The 27,205-nt window shown below is 42.7% G+C and overlaps 1 protein-coding gene across 4 annotated transcripts in view; it reads left to right on the top strand.

Moving 5' to 3' along the window:
- BPTF (bromodomain PHD finger transcription factor) overlaps window positions 1-27,205 on the top strand; it is a 90,741-nt gene that overhangs the window by 15,444 nt on the left and 48,092 nt on the right. For 3 of the 4 annotated variants that reach the window (XM_038757040.1, XM_038757039.1, XM_038757038.1), the window contains exons 2-5: window positions 6,957-7,779; window positions 17,987-18,210; window positions 20,179-20,394; window positions 22,659-22,847. In XM_038757040.1, coding sequence (XP_038612968.1) covers window positions 6,957-7,779; window positions 17,987-18,210; window positions 20,179-20,394; window positions 22,659-22,847 — 1,452 coding nt within the window. The remainder of the gene's footprint in view (window positions 1-6,956; window positions 7,780-17,986; window positions 18,211-20,178; window positions 20,395-22,658; window positions 22,848-27,205) is intronic. The other variant, XM_038757041.1, reaches the window with a different exon arrangement.

Raw genomic sequence — 27,205 nt, 5'->3', positions numbered from 1 at the left:
ATTACAGACATTAAATTTTCTCCTTCGACCTCGTACCCCCCGCCTCCCCCATTCGTCATTCCTTATGACCTGGCTACCTGCTTTATTGCGAAAATCGGAATCAGGTGTGATCTCTCTAAAATCTCCTCTGCTCCTATCCAGTCCCTGCCCGCCACCCTTCTTCAACTTTCCCTCCAGTGTCTCAAGAAATCTCCTGCCTTCTTTCAAAATCCACCCCTCTACCTGCACACCGGATCCCATCTCTTCTCAAGTTGTCAAAATACTTTTCTTCCTCCCTTCTTCCCTCCCTGTCTGCCTTCTTCAACTGTTTGGTCTCCAGTGGCTTCTTCTCCACAGCTTTCAAACATGCTCATGTCTCACCTCTCTAAAAATACCCTCCCTTGACCCCACGGCTCCATCCACTTATCACCCCATCTCCCTTCTACCATTCCTCTCCAAACTCTTCGAGTCGTCTACATGGGTTCTCTCAAGCTCTTCTCCTCCAGTTCTCTCCTTGACTCTCTCCAGTCTGGCTTCCGTCCCCTTCTCTCGACAGAAACCTCCCTCTCAAATGTCACAAATGATCTCCTTCTTGCCAAATCCAACGGCCTCTGCTCCATCCTAATCTTCTCCACCTAATTCTTCTCCACCTCTCAGCTGTAGTTGACGCTCTTGACCACCACCTTCTCCCTTCTCCTGGAAACATTATCCAACCTCAGCCTCACTGACCGTTCCTCTCCTGGTTCTCCTCCTAACTCTCTGGCCACTCATTCCCAGTCTCTGTCACGGGCTTCTCCTCTGCCTCCCACCCTCTAACTGTGGGTGTCCCTCAAGGTTCAGTTCTGGGTCTGAGGGAAATGGACATATATAATATTTACAAATAAATAACAAGAGTAGTAAGAAAGCAGTAGGGAAAACAGGGATCGCATAGGAAGAATAAAATTGCCAGGTTGAAATATCAGAGTAAATAATTGAGTATTCATATATGCACATTGTAAGTGCTGAGGGTGGTAAAATACATGGGTTCTAAGGGTGGCTGTTGGGTATACCCAGTTGAGGATGTTGAGAGTTGACAAGGAAAGTCTTCATTGAGGAGGTGGGGATTCAGGGACTTTGGAGACCAGGACAAATAAGGTCTTTTGGGTTTGGATCTTTACCCTTTGATAGTCACCCCACCTTCAGGCCCAAAGCACTTATCTGTAATTTATTTTAATATCTATCTCCCCCTCTAGACTGAAAATTCCCCATGGATAGGGAACATGTCTACCAACTTGGTATGGTGCTCTCCCAAGCACTTTGTGCAGTGCTCTGCACACAGGCTGAGCTCAAATATCGATTGATTGATTATTTGACTGGGACTGACTGAAAGGCAGAAAAGCATTTCGTCCCAATAGAATAAAAAGGGTGATGTGGAGAAGGAAGATGTGTAAATAATCTGCCATGCAGATAGGCATCTACTGAAAGACTATTTTTATGTTATGGTAGGAATAGTAAGTAGTAAACCTGGTGACTTTAAGAGTATGAAATGTTGATGACGTCAGGAGTGCAAAATAAATCTGCTATTTTCAGCCTGTAGCTTGTGGCACCTTGTGTGAAGCTTATAGAGCATCTACTTCATTTATATTTGCAGGAAGGCTTTGTTGCAAATGCAGTGTCGCTTTGTCCATCGCTAAAGGGAAAAAGAGGACATAGTGCTGGGATTGATTCCAAAGGTTCTTTCTTTTCCTCAGTCCTGTACCGCGCGCCATTTAAAAGCAAGAGTTTTTATTCTCACAAGAAACATACTTGATGGTCTTAGAACTCAAGGGGTGAGTTTTGAATATCTTCTTGTGGTTTTAGAACAATTCCATTCTAAATGTTGGAAGACCTGTTTTGTGAATAATGGAGTGTGAAATCACCCTTTATATTGTCTAGGGAGATGTAATGCCTTGTGCAAAATCTTCCGTATTTCTGCTGTCAGAATCTTCGTGTATTTAAAAAAAATACGGCCTGTTAGTCTCTAAAATGTTTGAAACTAAATTAAGGTGTCTCACTCATGGTTGTTTCCTGTGTTCTTATTTATTTCTTGAACAGCATGGAGAAAATTTATCAATAGTGTTTGAGAGCTTACCACAGGGAAAACACTATGCCAAGTGCTTCGGAGAGTGTATTAGAGACAAAAGACACAGTCCCTGCCCTTGAGGAGCTTCCATTTCAACTAAGAAAAGCTAAAAAGAAAACTGTTTTTTCCTTTGAAACGCTCTGTAGTTGGAAGAGAGTGATATTGAATTTCTCTTAATGGTGTTATGGGTTATATAATTATGTTACATAACATAGGAAAGTATTTATACTACCTTAGTTATTGTTTGGTTATTGTCCCACTTAGATTTTGAGTCCCATGTGGGACAGGAATTGTGTCTATCTGATCTATGTTTCCTGTAATTACCCCAGGGCTTAGTGCAGTGCCTGACATACAGCAAATGTTTCACAAATGCCACAATTACTATTGTTACATAATTGGTCGATAAAAATTTGTTTAGCACCAATTGTGCATGGAGCCTTTTATTATTCACGACACAGAAACCTCTAACTGAATCAACCAGTGGTATTTATTGAGCGCCTACCGAATGCTAGGTACTGGATGAAGTGCTCGGAAGAGTAGAGAAATTGCAAGACATATATTCCCTATCCTCAAGGATCTGTCAGTTTAACAGAGGAAACAAATATATTTATGGATCAGGGCAGCAGGAAGAATGAGGATAAAGCAGGAAAAAGCACCTACATATCAAAACAAAACGCTTGACAAAATAACTGAAAGTGAAGCAGCATGGCCTAGTGGAAAGAGCCTGGGTCTGGGATTCAGAGGATCTGAGTTCCAATTCTGGCTGGGCCACTTAACCTATTTTGTGATCTTGGGCATGTAGCTTAACTTCTGTACCTAACTTCTCTCAACTCCAAAAGGGGAATTCATTACCTGTTCTCCCTCCTACTTAGACTGTGAGCCCCATGTGGGACCTGATTATCGTATATAATAATAGTAATAATTGCGGTATTTGTTAAGCGCTTATTATGTACCACACACTGTAGTAACTGCCGAGGTGGATACAAGCAAATCGGGTTGGATACAATCCCTGTCCCACATGGGGCTCACAGTCTTTAATCCCCATTTTTACAGATGAGGTAACTGAGGCCCAGAGAAGTGAAGTGACGTGCCCAAGATCACACAGCAGACAAGTGGCAGAGTCAGGATTAGAACCTTCTACCTCCCAGGCCCATACTCTGTCCGCTATGCCAAGCTCTTTCCCCTATCTACCCCAGCGCTTAGTACAGTGCTTGGCACATAGTAAGTGCTTAACAAGTACCAGAATTATTAATGTGCAGAGTAATATATAAATAGAATAAATGAATAAAAGTACTCATATGGACATACATGCTAAGGATAGGAGAACAATACAAAAATACCGAGGAGGTGTGTTGGGTTGAAGTGACTGGGGATTTCTGGATTACTCCGGCAAAGCTTCTTGCCATTGAAATGAAAGGGGCTCTGAATACGGTAGCAATATCAGTCAATCTGTAATATTTATTGAGCACTTACTGTGTGCAGACCACTGTACAAGCTTATCTTTTTCCGAGGTCCCGCCTGCTCTTCCACAGAATTCCTTCTCTGACCAACCCATATGTTCAACCTGATTAACTTGCATCTAGGACTTTGCTTGGCACAAAGTACTGGTTTAAATATCACAGTTATTAGTATTATTATTATTTTAATAGTAAACTCAGCTGGGCTTCACGAACCCCTGGGGCCATCAGTAAATGACAGTCATCAGAGTGTCACCGGTCATCGGTAACTCTGTTGAGTATCAAAAGTTAACAGCTGATGAAAGTGGACCCTTGGAGTTGAGTTTGTGGGAGGGTAAGACGGACTGAGCCTGACTGGCTCCAGAATTATTAGTCATTTAAGAGAAGCAGTGTGGCTCAGTGGAGAAGAGCACGGGCTTTGGAGTCAGAGGTCATGGGTTCAAACCCCGGCTCCGCCAATTGTCAGCTGTGTGACTTTGGGCAAGTCACTTAACTTCTCTGGGCCTCAGTTACCTCATCTGTAAAATGGGGATTGAGACGGTGAGCCCTACGTGGGACAACAACCTGATCACCTTGTAACCTCCCCAGCGCTTAGAACAGTGCTTTGCACATAGTAGGCGCTTAATAAATGCCATTATTATTATTATTATTATTATTTCTCCTTTAACTCAGGGTTGCATTCATTCAGTCGGATTTTACTGAGCACTTACTGTGTGCAGAGCACTGTAGTAAGTGCTGGGGAGAGTACAATACAACGGTAAGCAGACACAGTCCCTGCCCACAACAAGCATACAGTCTAGAGGAAACTTCTAGACTGCATGCTTGGAGAACCCCACTTGCACGGGTTGGATTCCCAGGTGTGAATGGGAACCGTTACTTCTGACACCACGACACCCTGCATCCTGGTGGTTGTGCGTTGTCAGAAGAACAATTCCCTAATTCTGCAATCACATTCTCTCCAAAATGCAAAGCAGAATCCCAGCCTGAGCCCTTAACTGGCGGGTGATGAAGAATTTGATGAACCGGAGTGACGTAGGAAGTGGCTGTGTCTAAAAAAAGTGGGCAGAGGTAATGACTAGAATGAGCTCTGTCTCTGTCCCTGGGAAAAGGGAGGTGGGCTGGAGAGCTCCAACCTGGGGCCACTGGGAAACAGGAGCTCTGACAAGAGGCTCAAGCCATTGTTAGGTTCAGTTGGGCTAAGTAGATGGGTCTGTTTTCTAGTTTTTCCTTTATTTTCTCCTGAGAAACTTTTGAAGTTAAGTCTTCCAACCGAAGCTGCTGCCTTAAAATGTAATGCTTTTCCTGGCTGACAGGCAAGCAGTCATAAAGTAAATGTATGTATGTTTCTACTAGGCCTTGCAATTGTGTATTCTTGGTAGTGTTGTATTTTGCTCCAGTAGACATAAAATCCATATATTGTGATTAAAAATAAGCCTATTAATATGAGTCTCTTTCCTCTCACCAGTAGTGTGGCCATTTGGCTGATTTTATATTGGACAGTGTGATTTTCAGCTGGTTTGTCCTCTGATACTAGGGAGTTGAGAGAATCTGCAAAGGGGAGTCCAGTATTCTTCAGAGTCATCAGTGCTCATTCACCAGCGTTGTTGTATTTTAAAGTGAATTCTCCTTTCAGATGTGGTTAATATTAATTAGTTTTTCTCCCTGAGCATTAATTTTCTTTCAGTGGTTCAATTTTTAAGCTACTGCAGGCTAAAACACCTGATAATTTGTGGCTTTTTGCATCATATTAAGCATTCTTAAATGTATTAAATTTATTTACTAACCCTTTAGTCATTTTCGTGGTTTTCAACTAATCAGTGGTATTGAGTGTCTACTAAATGCAGAGCACTGTACTAAGCACCTGGGAGGGTACGATACAACAGAATTAGTAGGCATATTCCCCGTCCATAACGAGCCTACAGTTTACAACCTACAGTCTGACCCATTTCTTACAATTTAATTTTGTTTGTGATCCTGTGGGAACAAAAGATACATTACAGAAAATCGAAACAAGGTGGTCTTGATAGTACTTCTCTAGGTCCCTGTCCCCAAGAAAATAATACCTAAGTGACAGATTGGAAACAAATTTCTGAGGAAAATCACAGTCTTTAGCCAAAAAGATCATCAGCCAGCAGGTTCTTCACATAAATTCATTGTCGTATTTATTGAGTGCTTACTGTGTGCAGAGCACTGTATGGATCCTAAGCTGATCCATGAAAAAAAGGTAGCTTGTCCCACTGAACACAAGTTGATGAATGTTATTTTTGATCATTTATTTTGAAGAAGAAATGGCTACCAGAGAACTTAACCTCAGACCTGAGGCTCTAAAGCATTATTATACAGAAGATTTGTTTTTCACCACATTGTAGCCAAGATAGGAAAAAATGGGCTTAAATTTCAACAAAGGGGCCTTTAGGTAAGAAATAAGGGAAAGTGTCCTGAAAGTGAAATTCTGGTATGGACTCCTAGAGGAAGATATGAGGTAGCCTTTTAGGAATTTTTCATTTTGCACAGATGTATCAGAGTTGGTTAAATCTTGCCTCAAGGCAGTACCCTTCCTGCCCTCAATTCTGTGAGCCGATTATTTCATCAGATCCCAAGAAAAATAAAGTAAATCTTTGGATAGGTAGTTTTAAAATAAATTATAATGTGGTCCAACCTGTTAGTGTTCCAAAATGTGAATGTGCTAAGTGCTGATACCTAACACTGTCTCTGACTTTTGACAGTAGTAATGTGAATCAGTTTTGAAAAGTTCATATGGGGAAGGATAAAAACCTAACTTCAGGTTGGAAAGTCTTGACACTTCGTAATCTACATTTGCAAATCACTTTATTTCTTAGAGCTGATAAATATATATGTTAAAGTGCTTCTACACGTGGTTTAGTTGATCCAGGAGGAAAAAACAGTACTTTGGGAATCCAGAGACCTGGGTTCCAGTCCCATTTCTGCCTACAGTTGGTTAATTTGAGTGAAGACCATAGGCGCACCTCGCGATTTGAGCCACCTCTGGCTACTTTCTTGCTTGTTGTGCTCTGTGTCGCAGCAGGAGACTTGACTGGGAAGGGAGACAGTGGATGCTGCCCAAGCCATTGGCATCGTGACCAATTCTGAAGTCTCGGGGCTGAGGCTTATCTGGCGATCCTGACGAGATTCCACCTGTGGTTTAGAGTTTGTTCCTTTTCATTTTGGGTCCAAAATTTGAATCTATATTTTTCAAGAGAATTTTGAAAATGGCAGGTGCGTAATCATTGCCATTGATCGGCTCCGATGCCTTGCTGGCAACCAGGAGGTTCCGGTAATGCCAGAGATGGCTTTGCAGTTCCCAGTTTATTGGCCTGAATTGGGCAGGTGGGACAATTCGAGATGGTCAGAATGTGGAAATGCATTGATTTGTAATTCTGCACCTTGTTTATTTACAGGTAGGAGAAGACAAAGAGTGCATCGTCCTCGTTCTCCAATATTGGAAGAAAAAGACATCCCACTCCTTGAATTTCCTAAATCCTCTGAGGACTTAATGGTGCCTAATGAGCATATAATGAATGTTATTGCCATCTATGAGGTGCTGCGGAACTTTGGCACTGTTTTACGTTTATCTCCTTTTCGGTTTGAGGACTTCTGTGCTGCTCTGGTAAGTCAAGAGCAGTGCACACTTATGGCAGAAATGCATGTTGTGCTTTTGAAGGCAGTTTTGCGTGAAGAAGACACTTCAAATACTACCTTTGGACCTGCTGATCTGAAAGATAGTGTGAATTCCACACTGTATTTCATAGATGGAATGACGTGGCCAGAGGTTCTGAGGGTATATTGCGAAAGCGACAAAGAATACCATCACGTTCTTCCTTATCAAGAAGCAGAAGAGTACCCTTACGGACCAGTGGAGAGTAAAATCAAAGTTCTTCAGTTTTTAGTGGATCAGTTTCTAACGACCAATATTGCTCGGGAAGAGTTGATGTCTGAAGGGGTGATCCAGTATGATGACCATTGTAGGGTTTGTCACAAACTTGGGGATTTGCTTTGCTGTGAGACTTGCTCAGCAGTGTACCATCTGGAGTGTGTGAAACCACCTCTGGAAGAGGTACCAGAGGACGAGTGGCAGTGTGAAGTCTGTGTAGCACATAAGGTTCCTGGGGTGACTGACTGTGTTGCTGAAATCCAAAAAAATAAGCCGTACATTCGACACGAGCCCATTGGATATGACCGAAGTCGGCGGAAATACTGGTTCCTAAACCGAAGACTCATTATGTAAGTAACACCTGTCAGGTGGGGTCCAGTGAATGTCACGGTGCTCTTGCCTGCTGTGTACCGAGAGGCAGTGTGTAGGAAACACTCTCTTGCTAGAAGGTGTGAAATGACTATAATCGGTTTTAAAAGTGATGCTGTATATTGTAAGTTACAACCTTTTCCTGCCTGAAAGAGTAATTCTGATTTTTGGTGAGTTCTGTGTGTGGCTGTTTCCAAATATAGGTAGTGAGTATTGAAATGGGGCACACCCATTTCAGTAGTCTGTTCGGTGTGTGCTAAAAATGGAAGCCTGGAGACAGCAGGAAAAACTTGGTTTCATGTGTCCCCTAGGTCATTCCAGATGATTAGAAAATTGTAACTCATCCTTTTCAGTTACGTCTTTTGGCTTTGATGTTTAAATGAAAGGTGAGCTATCCAGGGAGCAGTTTTAACATCCCAATACATTTTAAAAAGACTTCCCTTAGTAATTGAGCTTTTTTTTTAAAAAAAAATATATATATATATCTGTATATATACATACACACCCATATATATTTCATCTAGCCCGCTAACACTGTATTAAATAAAATACAAATTAAAATTAGTGTCATACCTAAAAAAAATTGTTGTTCCTCGTGCGTCAGTAGAAGTCGCCCAGAGCAAGAGAAAATGGAAATCAACTGAAAATTTAAGGGACATTTAAGCAATTCTTATATGCAGTCATTTTATAACAACCAAATTTAGTGTCCTATTGGAAACACATATTTATAAATAAAACCTTCCTTGGATATTTTAGCTTATGACCCTGAAATTCTGTGAAGAGACTCACAGGTCAATCGGTGGTATTTATGGAGCACTCACTCTGTACAGAGCATGGAAGTAAGCACTTGGAGGGTACAGTAGAATTCGTAGACCCGTACTCTGCCCTCAGGGAGCTCACAGTCTGGAGTTGTGCAGTGGACATGAAAATAATTTACAGATAGGGGAAGAAGCAGAGAAAAAGGTTATGTCCATATAGTGTTATGGGGGTCAGGGTACGGTATCCAGGTGCCTAGGGGATACTGAGTTTTAAATCATAGTTGTGTTCACGATTCAGCTCACTTAAGTAATTGGATTCATATACCTGCTGTGTAAATAAGGTGATTGACTTAAGTAATAAAGTCCTCTTTTTCTGCTTTTCCAAGTAATTGCTTTAAGGCAGTGGTATAAGCCTTAGCAGCGGGTACAGGACAGTTTGATTTTTAAAGTGATACGCTGACCATTTATTTTCCCAGCCAGCCAAGTTATGGAGATAAATCAGTTTTTTGTAGATTTCTCCTTCCTGCCCTATAAATGTATCTGGGCTTAGAGTAACCATTTAGGTGTGGACCGTAACCAAAAGTCCATCAGTTGATTAAATTTGCATTTTACTTTCTTTAATGCAAATCAGCAGAAGGTGCCTGCTCATACATGACAAGTGTCACCCGGAAGAGCCTAGCACTTTTCCTGGACAAGTTCCCTTTCTGTTACTTCCTGCATCATTTCATGAGGAACGGAAGCGTAGATTCACCTTTTCGCACTTCCCATCTCCCTTCTTCAATGACCTGTTTTATACTCCGTTGGCTCAGTTTTAACAGCATCCTGCAACTGATGGGCAATTGAATTTTTTTGCAGAAAAAAAAAATTGCTTCAGTACCAGTTTATACCAGCTCTGTTTCTAAGCAAGTCTTCTGTCTTTCTCGGTTGTCTTGTGCTTTTTACTTTGGTTTAAGTGTTTGGAGGTTGTTATTATGAATGACCTAAACCGTGGGTGGTCCAGCTGTGGCGGTTCTTCACGTTATGCAGTTCTTGGTGTGTTTACTTTTGCTGTGATGGTGGTTGTAGTGAACTGCAATGGGCCGCTGCTCTAGCCCTTTCTGTGGCAGCAGCAGCACCCCTGCTTTTCGGGCCCGGGCTAGAAAGGGGTGCAGCGCCTGGCCCTCTCCCCAACTGTCAGTCTCACCTCTTCCACTCACCCTCTCTTCCCTCCTCTCTACCCACAGTCCCAAACCCCTGCTTGCCATTCCCACGCACAGCTCTCGACCACATTATAATTTTGCTTTGCAGCTCGAGTTGGAGGTGTGACCACTCCTGACCTTAGACCGGGAGATAAGCAAAGAATTGATGTTTGGTCTTCCACACTCCATTCTCCTACATTGTGGGGGTGGCATTCTTGCAAAACCGTACAAGTAAGGAAACTCATGGTATGCTACCATGCCCACTGAGTGCTTGCAAAACCATTTCTTTCCACACCACATCCGGCTGTATCCAAACAGGTTTGCATTGCTGGACAGACTTTCCTCAATTTCCTAAAAGCATTCTAGCCGTAGCCCTGAGTGAAAACATACATTATGACAGAACTGACTCTCTGCTCGTAGGAAAGGGGTATATAGTCTTAAAATTAAGTAAAATGATTATTCTGCTTAGGACATATTGAAGTTTATCTTCCAGATATTGTCTGTTATAGTAATTTCTTTTTAATGTAGCATCTCTCATCTCTCTATCACACTTAAGCTATTTAGAAATCCTTCTTTTACTGGATTCTTGGTGAAGTCCATCTCTGTAGAAATATTATTTTCCTTTGTATGCTACAAAGAGGTCCACTCAGGATTAAGAAATGTTAGAAAACAACATACTTAAACTGTTTTAGTTTGTTACCTATCGTCAGAGTACAATACCTTTATTTTTCTAGGTTTTAATGAATGTGAGTGTAGGGCTACATAAAAACCTGAGCTTTTTACTGAATATATCTTAATTTAATTACTGTGTCAGATACAATTTAAAAGTTAAATTCCTTCACTCTTCTCCCCCACACTCACCCACACACATACTCACCTTTCTTTAAGCACAAAAGCACCTGTAAGGCTCTGGGAATTTGCTGTTTTTCCATTCCCAAAAAGGAAACTAATCCAGTTCGGCAGCTTGGAAAATCCATTCTGCTTAGTGCAGGCTCCCATGTGGGTTCAGAGAGTAACATGGTAATTCCTGAGGGAGACTTGGCTCCTTACAAACAGGTAAGAATCTGTGTGGGTTATCCCAGTTTTCATTAGTCCATTAAGTGGGTTCCTTCCATTAGTTTGGGAAATTGAGAGTGTATTCTAGTTATATATGAAAAAAACAACAGCAGCAAAACAGCCCAGTTATTTTGGGTCGGGGGAGGGTTGCTCCATCGGACATTTTCCAGTGACATTGGAGATTTTTTAAAAACTTTCTGCTCTTCCTCCTGCTTAAGTTGTATTTTTTAGGTGCCACTTTGAGTCGTTTTTCTAGGTTGAATCAAGTAAGAAATTGTAATTAGCTTTGTCAGTGGTGCGTAAGTGTACTTCTCCCCAGCAGTGTTGTAAATCTTGAAGATTTGCATCTTTTATTTAAAGAAAAGAATTGTAAGTTTTTGTACTACTGGTTTAGTATACAAGTGGAACACAGGCCCGTACCAATCCACCTAACTGCACGTCAAAATACCTCAAAGCCAGCTGTTTGAAAATCCTTCCTGACTTGCATTCACAGCATTAGAATGAGTAGCCATGTCTCAGCAAGGGAACTCCTCCATTGCTTCAGGCTTTCGGCCCCCTGGGTACCGAGAAGAAACTGTGTCAGAGTGATAATTTCCTATTTCATTCATTCTGGGGTAGATACAAGCTAATAAGGTTGGACACAGTCCTGGTCCCACATGGGGCTCAGAGTCTTAATCCCCATTTTGCAGATGAGATAACTGAGACACAGAGAAGTGAAGTGAGGTCACACTGCAGACAAGTGGCGAAGCAGGGACTAGAACCCACGTCCTTCTGACTCAGAAGCCTGTGCTCTATCTACTAGGGCATGGGTTCCAGTCCCTGCTTCGCCACTTGTCTGCAGTGTGACCTCACTTCACTTCTCTGTGTCTCAGTTATCTCATCTGCAAAATGGGGATTAAGACTCTGAGCCCCCTGTGGGACCAGGACTGTGTCCAACCTTATTAGCTTGTATCTACCCCAGAATGAATGAAATAGGAAATGATCACTCAGACACAGTTACTCTCCCACATGGTACTCATAATCTGAGAGGAAGAGTCAACTGTTTTATCCCCATTTTCCAGATGAGGGAATTGAAGCTCAGAGAGGTTGAGTGACTTGCCTAAGGTCAAACAGTAGACTAATGCCAAAACTGGTACTAGATCCTGGGTTTCCTGACTTCCGTTCCAGTGCTATGTATCTAACATTCAAATCTACCTACACTCCTTTTACTGTTGCGTTTTCCTCAGTTTGTGTCCTCTTGTAGTCCACATTAGATGGTAAACATTTTGAGGGCAAGAGTTTTGTTTCTCATACTTCTGAGGGACTTCCATGCTCATACTTCAGTAGTAGACATTCAGTAAATGTTCCTCTCAGTGTTTTAAATGTATTGGTAGTAAAGAATAATGAGGGAAAATTAGCTTTTTAATGTTTGTGTTTTTTGCCCCAACCCCCAGCCCTTCCGGATGAAACTTGGATTTCTTCTGTCCTGAGCAAATTGTCTTCCTGACCCTAATTTGCTTCCGTGCATATATAGCACCTTTCAGAACTGGCATCCCCATGGGGCTTTCACTTACTTACTCCTGCAGCCTGCATCGTTTGGCAGTATATATACAATTAGGAGTTTTCACGTAAATTTTGCAGCCAACATTATAATGGCATAGCAAGCAATAAATGTAAAGCCATAATATTCATTAGTGCATTGAGGAGTGCACTCCCGTGTGCTTCTTGGCATTCAAGGGAATGCTTGCTGCACAAGCTCTAAACCGTGTTTTAGCTGTGAATCTTGTTTTAAAGCCAACAGTGAGCCTTAAACTGGTCCAGTTGACATCAGATTTGTCAACAGTCATCTAGTTCCTACAGAGAACCAAAACTCAAGCATTGGCAAAAGATTGGCAGCCAGCAGTATTAGCAGATTATAGGAAATTCAATCTCACATAAATCTATAGGAGGCACAGTTTGCCCTGGAAGCCTCCCAGAATTGGGGCTTTTCGCAATTCTCAGGAACACATCTAGGCATGCTTAGTATGGTGATGGTTGCAGGTTGTTTTCTCAGCCACTGCACATCTCAGTGCAGTCAGCTCACGGCAAATTGAGAAGTTCAGGTGGGCCATGTGGTGTGGCATAGTCGTGTACATCCAAGTAAATAGCAGGTTTTAGGGGCCGTGTGTTTGCTCATCCACCCGCTGCATCTATTTGCGGTCACCAGTGGTCTGCTTTGCTCACATAGCTCTCCATTAGCTTGCTGTCCATCCCAAAGAATTCTCTTTACACTGTTTTTGCATAGGCATATTGGCTTGCGAAACGTTTTGCTACTTGGCACCGCATGCACATTGAAGCGAGCCACTCGGCATCTTAATCTGTGCAAGGGGATGGACTTGATGTGACATCATCTGCGCATCTGTCCAAAGGCACTCCAGTACGGATTTGTTTGGTCTTGAACGTAAAACCCCTTGGCAGAAAATTGCATTGAGTTATTTTGCACTGGAATGTGATCTGCATGAAGGCTTGGACTTTCCCCATGCATACCACCGGGGCAGTTATAGGACTGTGATTTTTCTTTACCCTCACATTGGGTTTCCTAAACCTCAATCAATCAATCAGTTGTATTTATGGAGTGCTTACTGTGGGCTGAGCACTTTACTAAGCACTTGGAAGAGTACAGCACAACAGAGTCAGTAGACACATTCCCCGTACACAGCAGGCTCACAGTCTAGAAGCGTCTTGGGGCTGAAAGAGAGGGTTAATAAAGGGAGCAAGTCAGGGCAAGCAGAAGGGAGTGGGAAAAGAGGAGATGGGGGCTCAGTCAGGTAAGGCCTCTTGGAAGAGGCTTTGAAGGTGGGAATAATAATAATAATAGGCATTTGTTAAGCGCTTACTATGTGCAAAGCACTGTTCTAAGCGCTGGGGAGGATATAGGGTGATCAGGTTGTCCCATGCGGGGCTCACAGTCTTAATCCCCATTTTACAGATGAGGTCACTGAGGCCCAGAGAAGTTAAGTGACTTGCCCAAGATCACACAGCAGACATGTGGCGGAGTCGGGATTCGAACCCATGACCTCTGAAGAGTAATTGTCTGTCGGATATGACGAGGGAGGACATTCCAGGCCAGAGGCATAATGTGGGCAAGAGGTCGGTGGGGAGATAGATAAGATCAAGGTACAGTGAGTAGATTGGCATTAGAGGCACAGGGTGTTTGGGTGATTGTGTGCTCTGACCTTGGGCAAGTCACTTTACTTCTCCGTGCCTCAGTTACCTCTGTAAAATGGATTGAACCTGCAAGCCCCACGTAGGATAGGGACCACGTTCAACCCGATTAGCTTGTATCTGCCCTAGAGCTTAGTTCAGTGCCTGGCGCACAGTAAGCGCTTAACAAATACCATAATGATAAAGAGTTTCTGTTGGTGCAGCGGTGGATGGGCAGCCACTGGAGGTTCTTGAGGAGTGGGGAGACATGGACTGAATGCTTATGTAGAAAAATGATCTGGACAGCAAAGTAAGTAGGGACTGGGGTGGGGGGGGGACAAGAGGAATTGATATCAGCAAGGAGACTGGTAGAGTAAGACACATTGAAATTCTAAAGAAAATTACAAGAGAATTTCCATCTAACCCCTCTAATGTTCATAGGGGTCATTCAAGATCCTACAGTCATCATAATGAATCTTCATGTCTTATCTTGAGAATTCCCAGGGACTAGGGGAGCAGTAATCCAGAACCTTCAGAGGACCTAGATTTAAAAGTGCTGCTATCCCGCTTGCCCTCTCCCGTCATGGAGGATTAACTCCAGAGATGGTCCCTTCCTTCCACCTGTCGTGGGTGCAGATTTCATTTAGCAAGTGACCTCTTAACGTAGATCCTTCCTTGCCCTTGTCTCTCCCTTACTCTGCAAGTGTTGCCAAGTGTAGTACTAAGTATAGAGCTTAGTACAGTGCATCCTGGTTTGATGCACTCCAATCAAGAAAGGAATGACTCTTTTCCCCAGCAGAAGCTTCAAATGGTGAAATTAAGAAATGAAAACAAAAACTTGTGCCAGTGTGGAGGAATGGCAAACACAAGCATACAGCAGGGGACAGTCTTTATGTAATCATGATAAGGTCAGGGCTATCAGTCTCACATTGACCTTTTTAGCCACTTTTGCACCCCTGGGTAAATAATTGTTGTATTTATGAAGTGCTTCCTGGTACCTAAGCATCGGGGTTGATACAAGATAATCAGGTCAGACACAGACCTTGTCCCACACAGAGTTAGGAAGAGCAGGTCACTTATTCTTATTTCACAGCTGCGGAAGCTGAAACCCAAAGAAGCTAAGTGATTTGCTCGATTACCCCAGAGATAAATAGCAGTGCTGAGATTAAAACCTAGGCCTCTTGACTCCCAATTCTATGTGCTTTCCACTAGGCCCCACTGCCTCCCAAGATTTTTCCATCAGCGATGTTATCTTCAAATTAAAAGGATAACTGTATTGTAGTCCGTGACAGAGTTGAAGGTATCTTATTTAGCCTTTTCTACTGGCCAACAAAGGAAAGCGTAGTCATGTCATTGACCACATCTTCCATCTGTTGATTACTGCCATGATTAGATGTGCAGCAGGAATCCAGAAGTTGACATTGAATACACTCCTGGTCCTTGGAAACTTCCAACTCAGCAGGTCATGAGCGTCATCAAAAGTCATTGAGAGTATCATCAGAAACTACTGTACGCTAATGACTGTATTTTAGAGATAGATCCAAAAGAAGATATATCCTGCAACTGAATTGTTTTTTCTCTAAGTTCCGTGGTCACAGGGTCTACTTAGTGTTTTGTCTCTGCTACTCTGTTAAATTCGGTTTTATAAACTTATAAAAGCCAAGCACCTAATAAAGTAATTTAATGTGTATGCATGAATTGATTACCAATTTCATCACCACCTGTGAAAAGTAGTAATGCTTCAAGTGGAAGTCCTCCTTTCCAGATCTTGATCTTTTATTGTGCTAAAAGTGACTGTTACATGTTGCATCCTGGTTGCATGGGTGCATAGACTATAACTGCAGTGTCGGGCTTTACCCTACTGTCTTTAGGATTGCATCATGAAGGGCACCGTCATATTTGGGGATGACCAGCCTTGCTATGCTGCAGTCATGGCTCCTCAGAACAGCCAAATTTCATTAATAATTTCTAGAACCTCATTTCTGATTATTTTGAATGCTTCTGTAAGAGGTATGAAAGTCATGATCCTTATGAGCTCCTCAGAACAGCCAAATTTCATTAGTAATTTCTAGAACCTCATTTCTAATTATTCTGAATGCTTCTGTAAGATGTATGAAAATTGTACCAGGATCTCTGTTTGCTACTCCTTATTCTCCTTTACCTGATAGGCTGTAAAGATCATCTACTGGCCATATTGTGATCTGCTCTGTTAGGTTATGATTTGGGGGAATAGGTGGTTAGTGTGTTTTTCAGAAGAGTAGCTAGAGACTTGCCAGTTTTGGAGAACAGAAACAGAATTGCCCCGGGTTTAGGATGGTTGCCCTCTCTGTGGGATTCCCTCCTTGGGAGGAGGGCAGAGCCATCTTTCCTCTTGAGGAAAACTATATTAGTGCAAGTGGAGTCTTGTAGTTTTTTAGGGGTGAACAGAAATGTTTTAATAGTGGTCTGCCTAGATGTACATCAGATCTCTTCAGCTTTGCTATCCCACCTCTTGTTATATACGTCCATTACCTTACCAGAAGCATCATTTAAAAAAAAAATAATACTGAGGTGACTACTATGTGTCAAGCACTGGAGTTAGCGCTGGGGTAGGTACAAGCTAATCGGGTTGGGCACAGTTCATGTCTCATTTGGGGCTCACAGTCTTATAATAATAATGGCATTTATTAAGCGCTTACTATGTGCAAAGCCCATGTAATTGAGATAGAAGTTAAATGACTTGCCCAGGGTCACACAGCAGACAGAGAATACCAAGAACAGCAAAGGATGCAAGCTGGAGTACAGTGGGAGAAGAGAGTAGAAAGCTAAGATGGAAGCAGCTGATAGAAAGGCTTGAAGCCGTTTGCCAAGAATTTCTGTTTAATGTGGAGAGAAATGATATTGTCCTCAGGAAACGGAGGCAAGACAAAGTTAGGTAATTTACTTTGAGTTCTACAGATGCCATCAAGGGAATAGACCTCGAGACCAGATAGACCTTTGCTTCGTAAGCTGTACGGGAATGAAGGGAAAGTCAAGGGCCCAATTGAATTGCCTTTTCAGTATCAAGGAATGTGGAAAGGAAGGAAGAGGACAGTCATTCTGCTCCTCTAAGCAATTATACCAAGTAGCATCCGTTTCATTGTTGACGGGGAGGCAGTAGGGCCTAATTTAAAAAATACAGGACCAGGAGTAAGGTAACCTGGGTGCTATTCCAAGCTCTACTAGCCCATTATCACCTTGGACAACCTCTCTGTGCCTCAGTTTTCTTGTCTGAAATTAGAGTAAATTGCCTGCCATCCACCCCCAAGATTGAGAGCCCCACGTGGGACAAAACTGTTTCTGAGTTCATTATGTTCTATCTACCCCAACAATTAATGCAGTGCTTAACATGTACTAAAGTCTTAAATAAATGGTATAATAATTATTTTTTATTTTTAAAATGTAACTGTTAGTATCCGTTTGTCTATCCCCACCCTTCCTAGATTAATTCATTTTTTTCTATATTCCACGTAATAGAACAGTTCACGAGCATTGTAAAATTGTCCTCACATTACTTTAGTGATGAAGGTAGAAAGTATATCTCTAAATTTTGTTACTAACTTTTCTTTGAAATACTAATTCCAAAGTCCATATTTACTTTTTTCTTGGTCCTTTTTTCCAATTAGCATTGCTCTTCCTGGTTTACCACAATGTTAAAATTCTTTTTTTTTTTTTTTTTTGGTCTGTTGCAGAAGTACTCAAAATTATCTTCTCAAAACTTTATTTCTTGAATCACAGCTTTAAAAAAAATTCATGTAATCTGAGTGTTCATTTGGGAGAATTAGAAGTTTAAGATGGGGTTTGAGCACGGTTAACCCATTGACTATTTTTACTCATGGTAATTTTGTTTTTTGGTGCAGTACTTCCTGTCTGTCAGTAACGGATTGTATTTTTCCTTCTCCCTTTCAAAAAGAAATTCATAGTTCAGTTGTTTTTATGAATCTGGCAGTGGGTCATAGTTTGATTTGTCTAAAGGAAATCATGCCCAGTGAGCATTTTGTTTTCTGTTTTTGTAGCGAGGAAGATTCAGAAAATGAGAAGGATAAAAAACTTTGGTACTATAGCACAAAGGTCCAGCTGGCAGAATTAATTGAATGCCTAGACAAAGATTACTGGGAAGCTGAGCTCTGCAAAACTCTGGAAGAAATGAGTGAAGAGATCCATCGGCACATGGACGTAACTGAAGACCTGACAAATAAGGCTCGGGGTAGTAACAAATCTTTCCTGGCTGCAGCAAATGGTAAGTATGGAGGAGTTGTTTGAACAACTCGGAGGTTCACCTGTATCATTTGACTCTGAAACTTTGATGTGCACAATAATTTTTGTGAAATCTTATAATCAAAATATATAATTTTACTTAAGTTGACATTTAACTGCTTTTCTTAATGTCTTCTCATCTTCCCCATTGCTCTCCACTCCTAATTAGGACAGTGGTTGGTGTAGGGTTAAATCAGCGGTAATTTTGATAACACTCTAGAAGCAGAATTAGAAGCTTTTTCTAGTTGTCTTTAACTGGCTTCATTGACCTAAGTCACATCTTCTCCTGGGCAAATTGACTTTGTTGACACAACATTAAGAATGGTCGAACTGAAAGCAAACGTCGTCCTCTGTGACAAATGCTTTTAGAGCTGAGTGTGACTACACAAAAGAGTAAATTTAAATCTTCCGGGGTATTTTATTTGTCATCGCCTTTTCTGCCAGTAGTGAACCCACAGTCAAGCCTCTTCTGTCATTCAATAATTCTAGGCAAAAAAGTTTTCTTTCAGAGATAGGAGGTGTACTTTTAGAAGTTGTCAACTTTAGAGCTACCCTAAACATGCAAAACTGATTTTGTTTCATTTTCCATCTCTGGAGCAAATAGATTTTAAAGCTCAATCTTGGTTATAAGAACCAGTCATAGCTTCTCCACAGGTACGGTACCCACCCGATGATCACGCTGGTATTGACTTACTCATGTTTTTCCCGTGCATTTGCCCTTGTGAGGCTTGCAGGGACTGCCTCCATAGTTTTCATCCAGCTTCCCCAGAGAACTCCCGGCTCCACCAACTGTCAGCTGTGTGACTTTGGGCAAGTCACTTAAGTTCTCTGGGCCTCTGTTACCTCATCTGTAAAATGGGGATTAAGATTGTGAGCCCCCCGTGGGACAACCTGATAACCTTGTAACCTCCCCAGCGCTTAGAGCAGTGCCTTGCATATAGTAAGCGCTTAATAAATGCCATAAAAACCCCCCCAAAACTCAGGAAACAGCCTTCTCCTCCCCCTTTAGTGTCATTTCTAATCTGTAGTAGTGAAAGACTGCTAGGCAGACTTTTCAGGTGAACTTTTCAACCTCCACCCATCGATAGGACTGCTAGGGCTCCCCCTTTCCCTTTGCCTGGGGGCCACTACACCCCCACGTACCTACCCTCCCCCTGTGTATTGTGAGGTTGATAGTTTGGGGAGCCCCTCCCGAAACCCACGGGCTTTGGGGTGTTCCCTGTTTGCTAATGTCTGCTGGGATTCCGGCCTCCTCCCAGCCCTCCTCTCAGGGGGGTTCTTTCAACTGTTTTTTGCTTTGGTTTGGTTTGTTTTTTTTTTGTTTTTGATTAAAAAGGAGAAGTCAGAGCATGAATGACTCCTTATAGCTTGTTTTAGGGCTGCTGACTTACCGAAGCTAGTAGCAGCAGTTGTAGGTTTTGATTCAGACCCTGCCATTTCAGCTTATTTTTTCCCACCTCCTCCTGGTTTGGCGTTCCAGGGGTTGGGGAGGGACGTTTGGCAAGCAAGGCCCAGCCTTTCCTGGTAGTCTCTGCTTTGGGATCCTCCCCTCCACTAACTGCCGAGGGCAGAGGTGGCTCCCCATCCATATTAGGAGGGTGGCTGGGCCTCACCTCAGAATACTAAAGGGGAGGCGGTGAAAAAAAAATACCTTGACTGTCCAAGATTGGCATCTGCTTCCCCAGAGATAACTAGATGTGTCAAAGTGCCTGTTCTCAGTTTATCCTGAATTTTCAAGCAAGAAACTCATTGCTAATCCCTCACGTTGTTTAGTGGCACTACGTTGCCATTTTTGTCATTTACATAAGACTGACTTTTTTCCTTAAAATGTTTTTCACATTGAATTCACATCTTTAATAATTGACAGTCAAAAAGTCAAAGTGACATTGTAGCCGTAAGTGGAATTGTATTTGCTTGATTTTTCAATTCAGTGTCTTTCGCTTCGTTGTAGATGAGATTCTGGAGTTTACCAGGTCCAAGAGGGGAGAAGTAGGAGATGATGCTAAGAGCCCAGCTTCTGAAGAAACAGAAAAGGACAAAAATGAGGCTGAGGACAACAGCCCAAAAGATTCTGACAAAAACAAGGAGGACCTTGCTGACCAACCTCAAGAAAAAAACAAAGAAGAGAAAACACCTGATGAGGATTCTGAAAAGGGAAAATCAGAGGGTAAATTACCTGGATTCAACCATTTTTCAAGTTGTATGGAAAATTGAATGAGGTTCCTCACTTTGAACTTCTGATGGGTTTGGAGACAGACCCAAGCGACAGTGGGTTGGTAGGGTGCAAGTGTCGAGGGGATCAGAGACCCACATGCCCTAGTGTTCCCAACCTCACCCTCTCCTGCTTGCCAGAGCATTACCTCCCAAAATTTCTCCCAGGAGGAGGTCAGTTATGGGCCCTCCTCCTCCATTCCTCCCTCCTTGATCAGCTGCTGTCAGAGTAAAACAGTGTGAAACAGAGTAAAACAGTGGGCTAAATCTCGGGTGGTTACTAACTCTTCCTGCTCACCCATCAGCTTGGTGGTGAAGCTGTGACTGGGAAATTATGAGGATCCCAGAAAGGAGCCGCAGTTTCAGAAGAAATGTAGGGGCTTGGGGATCTCTCAGTCAATCAATTGTATTGACTGAGCACTTTCTGTGTGCCAGGCACCGTACTAAGTGCTTGGGAGAGTACAACACAATAGAACAGACACAGTCCCTGCACACAACAAGCTTACAGTCTAGAGGGGGAGACAGACATTAATATAAATACATTTTGGATATGTACATAAGTGCTGTGGGACTGGGGACGGGAGGGTTGAATAAGGGGAGCAAGTCAGGGCAACGTAGAAGGGAGTAGGAACAGAGGAAATGAGGGTTTTGTCAGGGAAGGCTTCTTGGAGGAGACATGCCTTTAATAAGGCTTCAAAGGTGGGTAGAGTAATTGTTTGTCAGATGTGAAGAGGGAAAACGTTCCAGGCCAGAGGTAGGGCGTGGGCGAGAGATCGGCAAGAGATAGACAAAATAGAGGTCCAGTGAGTAGGTTGGCATTAGAGGAGCGAAGTGAACCGGCTGGGTTGTAGTAGCCGAGTAGTGGGGTGACTGTGTGTTTGAGGAGTGGAAAGCTGAGTAAATACACCCCGATACATCAGTCAGTATGGAGGTAAATATGACCACCCTTCCCCAAAAACTAAACATGGTAATCTGTTGAATTCCAGCCTTGAACCAGGGTGTTAAGACTTCTCCCCCGATATGGTCCCCAGCCTCAGTGGCAGCAACAGGAAAAGGAGGAGGAGGCTGGGTTGCCAAAGCTACCACTTCTGCCATCACCGCAGTGGTTCTGGTTCATCCCAGGGCTGTGCATGAGGAGAGCTTCCTGTGTAGCTGGAGTCTCGCCATTCCAGCTTCACCACAAACTCCCTTTCATGCACAGTCCTATGGTGGGCCAAAACAATTGCTGTAGCTGCTGCTGCTTCTTCCTGTGTGGCCAGGATGGCCGCTTCCACCACCCAAGGTAAAAGTAGCTTCCCGCTTCACCTGGACCATCCAGGGTTGCTTGGGCGGTGGCTGTTGAGAGAGGCAGCAGCAGTGGAGGGTGAATAACCCCTCCCATCTCTTCTTTCTCCCTTTTTAATTTTCACTTTTCCCCTTCTCATTTCTGCTTTCCCCCTTTTTTTGACCCTTTTACCTCATTCTCCTCTCTATCCCTTTTCTCTCTGTGCATCCCCCTCCTGCCTGGCCTCCATTCCCACTCTAAGGTAACTAAAATCCCATCATTTTAGTGTTTAGCGGGTTGTATGAGGTTGAGGGAATCGTGTGTCCGGAGCTGAATGTGATAATATGTGACTGTGTTGGGGAAATGGTGGAATAAGTGCTTTCTTGGAAAGGAGTTTTGATTGGGTAGTGTCAGGGGATGGTGTGGTAGAAGTGGGTGTCTCTGTCAGTGTTTCCCTCTGTCTCTCCCAATACCAGTCACCTCTTCTGTCATCTTCCGTAAAGGTGGGCCTTTTCACTAGTTCAGCATGTGACTACTTAAAAATTATCCTTTTATTGACACAAAGCATTTTCTTGTGTGATCTGAGGAAGCCATTTCAGCACGTTCAGTTAGCGTGCCTTCAGTTGTGAGCATCTGAATTTCACCTGCCAAGGATTCGTCCGAAAATCAACTTATCAGTGCAGTCTACTTAATATCATGCTCGTTTGAAAAAAATGTTTACATGTCAATGTTAGTGTTTTGAATGTTGAATTTTGGATGGAGACCTGTGAATGAAAATAGCTCGTTTCTAGGAAATGGTCACGGACAATTACAATCCTAGTGTAAGCAGATCTGTTGATACCATTTGATCTTTTCTTCAGCTTTCAGCTTTCGATCTTCCTCTGGATGTGTTCAGTCATCACCTTAAGGCAGATTTTGAGACGCTGTTTAAAGTTTTGTTGTACATTTTACTGTAGAACCAACAGACGTTGGAGATAAAGGTAACTCTGTGGCAACCAATACGGGCGACAGCACCACAGATGCTTCTGCAGGAGAGACTAGTCCCTCTGAAGGGAAGAGCACAATTGGGTGTCCTTCAGAAACCCATGATAGCAACAACGTGGCAGAGGAGAAGGTGGCATCTGAGCTCCCCCAGGATGTATCAGGTACAGAGGGCAGTGTACCAACCGATGCCTCTGTAAAGGGAGGAAACTTCCCCATGGGTAATAAGACCCAGTCGTCAACTAAAAACGTTCGTAGTACGTGTTCATTCATGCTGCTTTCTGGCAGTGCCATCCTTGACTGCTCCGTTGCCACCTAACATTCAGAATTGAATACCATTCCTGCAACCAGTTCTGAAACTGTGTGCCCCTCCATGCTTTTTGACATTCATTGTTGCTTTTTTTAATAATGATGTACTTTCATCACTTCATCATACACCATAGCGGTTAACATCCTACAATGTTTTTTTTTTTTTTTTGAGCACCATTGCACACTAATGGCTGAGTGTCACATACTATACATATTACTAACAAAAATAATTTTGTGCTTGCATGTGCTTATGCAGTTCTTTGTAAGGAAAAAAAAAGAAATCCTACTTGGTCTCTGAAACAGTTATCTTTAAAAGATAAAACCTAGTGATTCCTATTTCAAAGTCACTTTCCATTGAATTTGTCCTAAGCCGCTAAAAATGTCATTTGTTTTCCTCACTCAGGAATATCTTAGCCGAATATCAATTAATTTTGCAGGTAGTAATTTTTAAATGGTATTTGTTAAGTGCTGACACTTCACTAAGCGCTGCGGTAGGTACAGACTAATCAAGCTGGACACATGAGGCTCACAGACTTAATCCCCATTGTACAGATGAGGTAACTGAGTAGTTTGAACAAAACATGGAGTTTTGATGAGTGAGTTTAGATCTTTCTCTGTGAGCCTGAGAAAGTTGTATTTGAGCCTTCATTATGTTCTTGATAAGGATAATTATAATAATTATGGTATTCATTCATTCATTGTCGTATTTATTGAGCGCTTACTGTGTACAGAGCACTGAACTAAGTACAATTCAGCAATAAAGGCAATCCCTGCCCACACCGGGCTTGCGGTCTAAAAGGGGGGAGACAGACATCAAAACAAGCAAACAGGCATCAATATAAATGAGTAGAATTATAGATATATACACGTTGAAAGTAAGCAGGCATTAATATAAATAAATAGAATTATAGATATGTATATATATACATAATTGCTGTGGAGGGGGAGATGAGTAGAGCGAAGAGAGTGACTTGGGGCAGAGGGGAGGGGGAGCTGAGGAAAGGGGAGGATTTAGTCTGGGGAAAATGGGGGGGTTTAGTCTTTAAGTGTCTGTGTCAAGACTAAGTTTGAGGGGGGTTTAGTCTTTAAGTGTCTTTAAGTGTTAAGTGTAATAAGTGTCATTACTACATGTAAAGCCCTGTTCTAAGTGCTGAGGTGTATAGTCAGGTTGGACACAGTCCCTGTCCCACATGGGGCTCACAGGCTAAGTAGAGAGAGTATTATTTAATTCCTCTTTTACAGATGAGGAAACGTAGTCGCAGAGAAGTTATGTAACTTGCCCAAGGTCACGCAGCAGTCCCTGGGGCAGAGCTGGTATTAGAACCCAGATCCTCTGACTCCCAGGCTCTTTCCGCTAGGCTACAGGGCTTCTCAAAAGATATTAAAAGTGTCTTGTGATCACAATCATTCCATCTTGTGCAGTCTTTGACTCTCCAGATCTCACCAGATACACAGACTAGTTGGTGGTTGATGGGAGGTCAAGCTTTTACTAGTGAGTTTCTGTGCTTACGGTACTTTTTGTTACTTGGTTCTTTGTTTTCAGTTTCCTTATAAAAGCATTCCTATGTGTCAAGCACTGTTCTAAGCGCCGGGGTAGATAGGAGTTGATCAGGTTGAACGCAGTCCCCATTCTACATGGGGCTCACAGTCTAAGTAGGAGATAGAACAGGTATCGAATCCTCACTTTGCAGTTGAGAAAACTCAGGCACAGAGAAGTTAAGTGGCTTGCCCAGGGTCACACAGCAGCAAAGTGACAGAGCTGGGATTAGAATCCAGGTCCTTTGGCTCCCGGGCCCATGCTTTATACATTAGGCCACATTGCTTATGATGCCGTTTTGGTTTGAAGGCAAAATTGGGGTCGGGGCACCGCTGTATATAGTTCCTCGCAATCCCAGATGTCTTGCCTTGAAAAGTCAGGACACCCCTCAGATCTACTCAAATCCAACAAAGGAGTGGATCTTTCTGCAGGAACCACAGCCAAAATAATAATGATAATAATGATAAACCTGTCTACACGTTTTGTTTTGTTGTCTGTCTCCCCCCTTCTAGACTGTGAGCCCGTTTATGGGTAGGGACCGTCTTTATATGTTGCCAACATGTACTTCCCAAGCGCTTAGTACAGTGCTGTGCACACAGCGCTCAATAAATACGATTGAATGAATGAATAATTGTGGTATTATTAATAGTAATAATTGTGGAATGCGTGGAAAGAGGCAATGGTAAACCTCTTCCCTATTTTCACCAAGACTCTATGGGTACGCTACCAGAACGATTTCAGATGGAGGTGTAGCGTTGTGGGGGAGATGTGTCCATGGCGTCGCAGTGGGTCGGAGACGACTCATCTGCATAAAATGAGACAACTGAGGCATAGAGAAGTTAGGTGACTTGCCCAGAGTCACAAAGCAGATATGTGGCGGAGCTGGGACTAGAACCGTTGTCCTCTGACTTCCAGGCTTGTGCGTTTTCCAGTAGGCCATGCTGTTTCTGAAGCATAGATAATGGGATTAAAGAGGACCTGGTGGGGAATGGGATTTCATATAGAGCTGAAGAACAGAGCAGTTGCTATCTCTAAAAAAATTCTGTTTTATGGTAACTTGGTTTCCTAATATCCTGAACTTGTGGTTTTCCTTCATTTTTTTTTTAGTTAAGACCTAAACATTTGATATAGAATTCAAGGGCAGGGATACTGTTTAAGAGAAAGAGCCCCACGCTGCAAGGAAGCAGAATGAATCTGTATGCCTGGATTATTTTAGACTCCAGATGGACCATCAATTCTCCCACTTTTCCTGTAGATTTGTATAAACAAGCAATAAAATAAAGGACTCTTCATCTTGCTTAGCTGCTGGAACGCATGAAACCGGATGAGGGGATCGGGAACTGACGAATTATACTCTAGTTTGTGCATGATCTTAGGTTTGGTTGAATTTGATATTTAGTGTTGAGACTATGCCACGAGAGGGCAAAACTCACTTTATTTTCCTGAGTGATTTTAGCTGCTTATGAAATGCTCCCTTGGAAAATTTAGAAGTTTCTGGTTTCGTAAAGAAGTTGCATAGAAGAGAGGTTAGGTGCAGAATGTAGGGCCTATTAACTATTTTTCTGCTAAAAAAGTTGAGCTTTTGAAGCTTTTTGACAGCTTCAACAATATGAAAGTTTTTGTGACTATAGTGTATTTGGCAAAGTAATTTCTAGAAAGAATTCATTTAATTTTCTGTGTGAGCCTTCTGTTTCCCAACACCACGAAAGATTTCTGTATTACGAAAAAGCTCTCTGTAGAGGCCACAGAACATGTAGCCAACAAATGTGTTGTACACGGTTGGTCATTTTCAAGTGTCTTTGCCACGGCTGAGTTTAGAACTCTAGGAGAAAAGTTGCTGTATTTCAAACTCATGGAGACTCACTCCATCGTGCCAGATTGCATTTTGTGTTTCCCAAAAGACAACCCACTATTCTGTTTTCACTTTGGTACAAGAGAAGTCTAATGTCTGGTGCATTCTGGAACCCAAAGGGAGCAAAGGTTAGTGGCCACTTGTCCTGTAGGGTGGAGGCTGCTGTCCCATGCTGTTGCCCTGTTGGGGTGATCACCATCATAGCCCTCGGATTTACTGCCGTGAACTAAATTTTATGTTTTTAATTCCATTCAGATGTCCCTTAGGTTAAACAATTCCAACTTTCCATGGGTTGTAATTGCAAATCAGAAAGTTTATACTGATTATTGATTTTTCTATAGCTCATATCAATAATCAATCGTATTTATTGAGTGCTTACTGTGTGCAGAGCACTGTACTAAGCGCTTGGGAAGTACAAGTCGGCGACACGTAGAGACATCCCTACCCAACAGCGGGCTCACAGTCTAGAAGGGGGAGACAGAGAACAAAACCAAACATACTAATAAAATAAAATAAATAGAATAGATATGTACAAGTAAGATACATAAATAAATAGAGTAATGAATATGTACAAACATATATACAGGTGCTGTGGGGAAGGGAAGGAGGTAAGATGGGGGGATGGAGAGGGGGACGAGGGGGAGAGGAAGGAAGAGGCTCAGTCTGGGAAGGCCTCCTGGAGGAGGTGAGCTCTCAGCAGGGCCTTGAAGGGAGGAAGATAGCTAGCTTGGCGGATGGGCAGAGGGATTGGGGGCATTCCAGGCCCGGGGGAGGACGTGGGCCGGGGGTCGATGGCGGGACAGGCGAGAACGAGGCCCGGTGAG

This window comes from Tachyglossus aculeatus, chromosome 15 (genome assembly GCF_015852505.1).
Source record: "Tachyglossus aculeatus isolate mTacAcu1 chromosome 15, mTacAcu1.pri, whole genome shotgun sequence".
Lineage (NCBI taxonomy): Eukaryota > Metazoa > Chordata > Mammalia > Monotremata > Tachyglossidae > Tachyglossus > Tachyglossus aculeatus.
The sequence above is the reverse complement of the archived record's forward strand: the minus strand, read 5'-3'. Positions and strand labels throughout refer to the sequence as shown.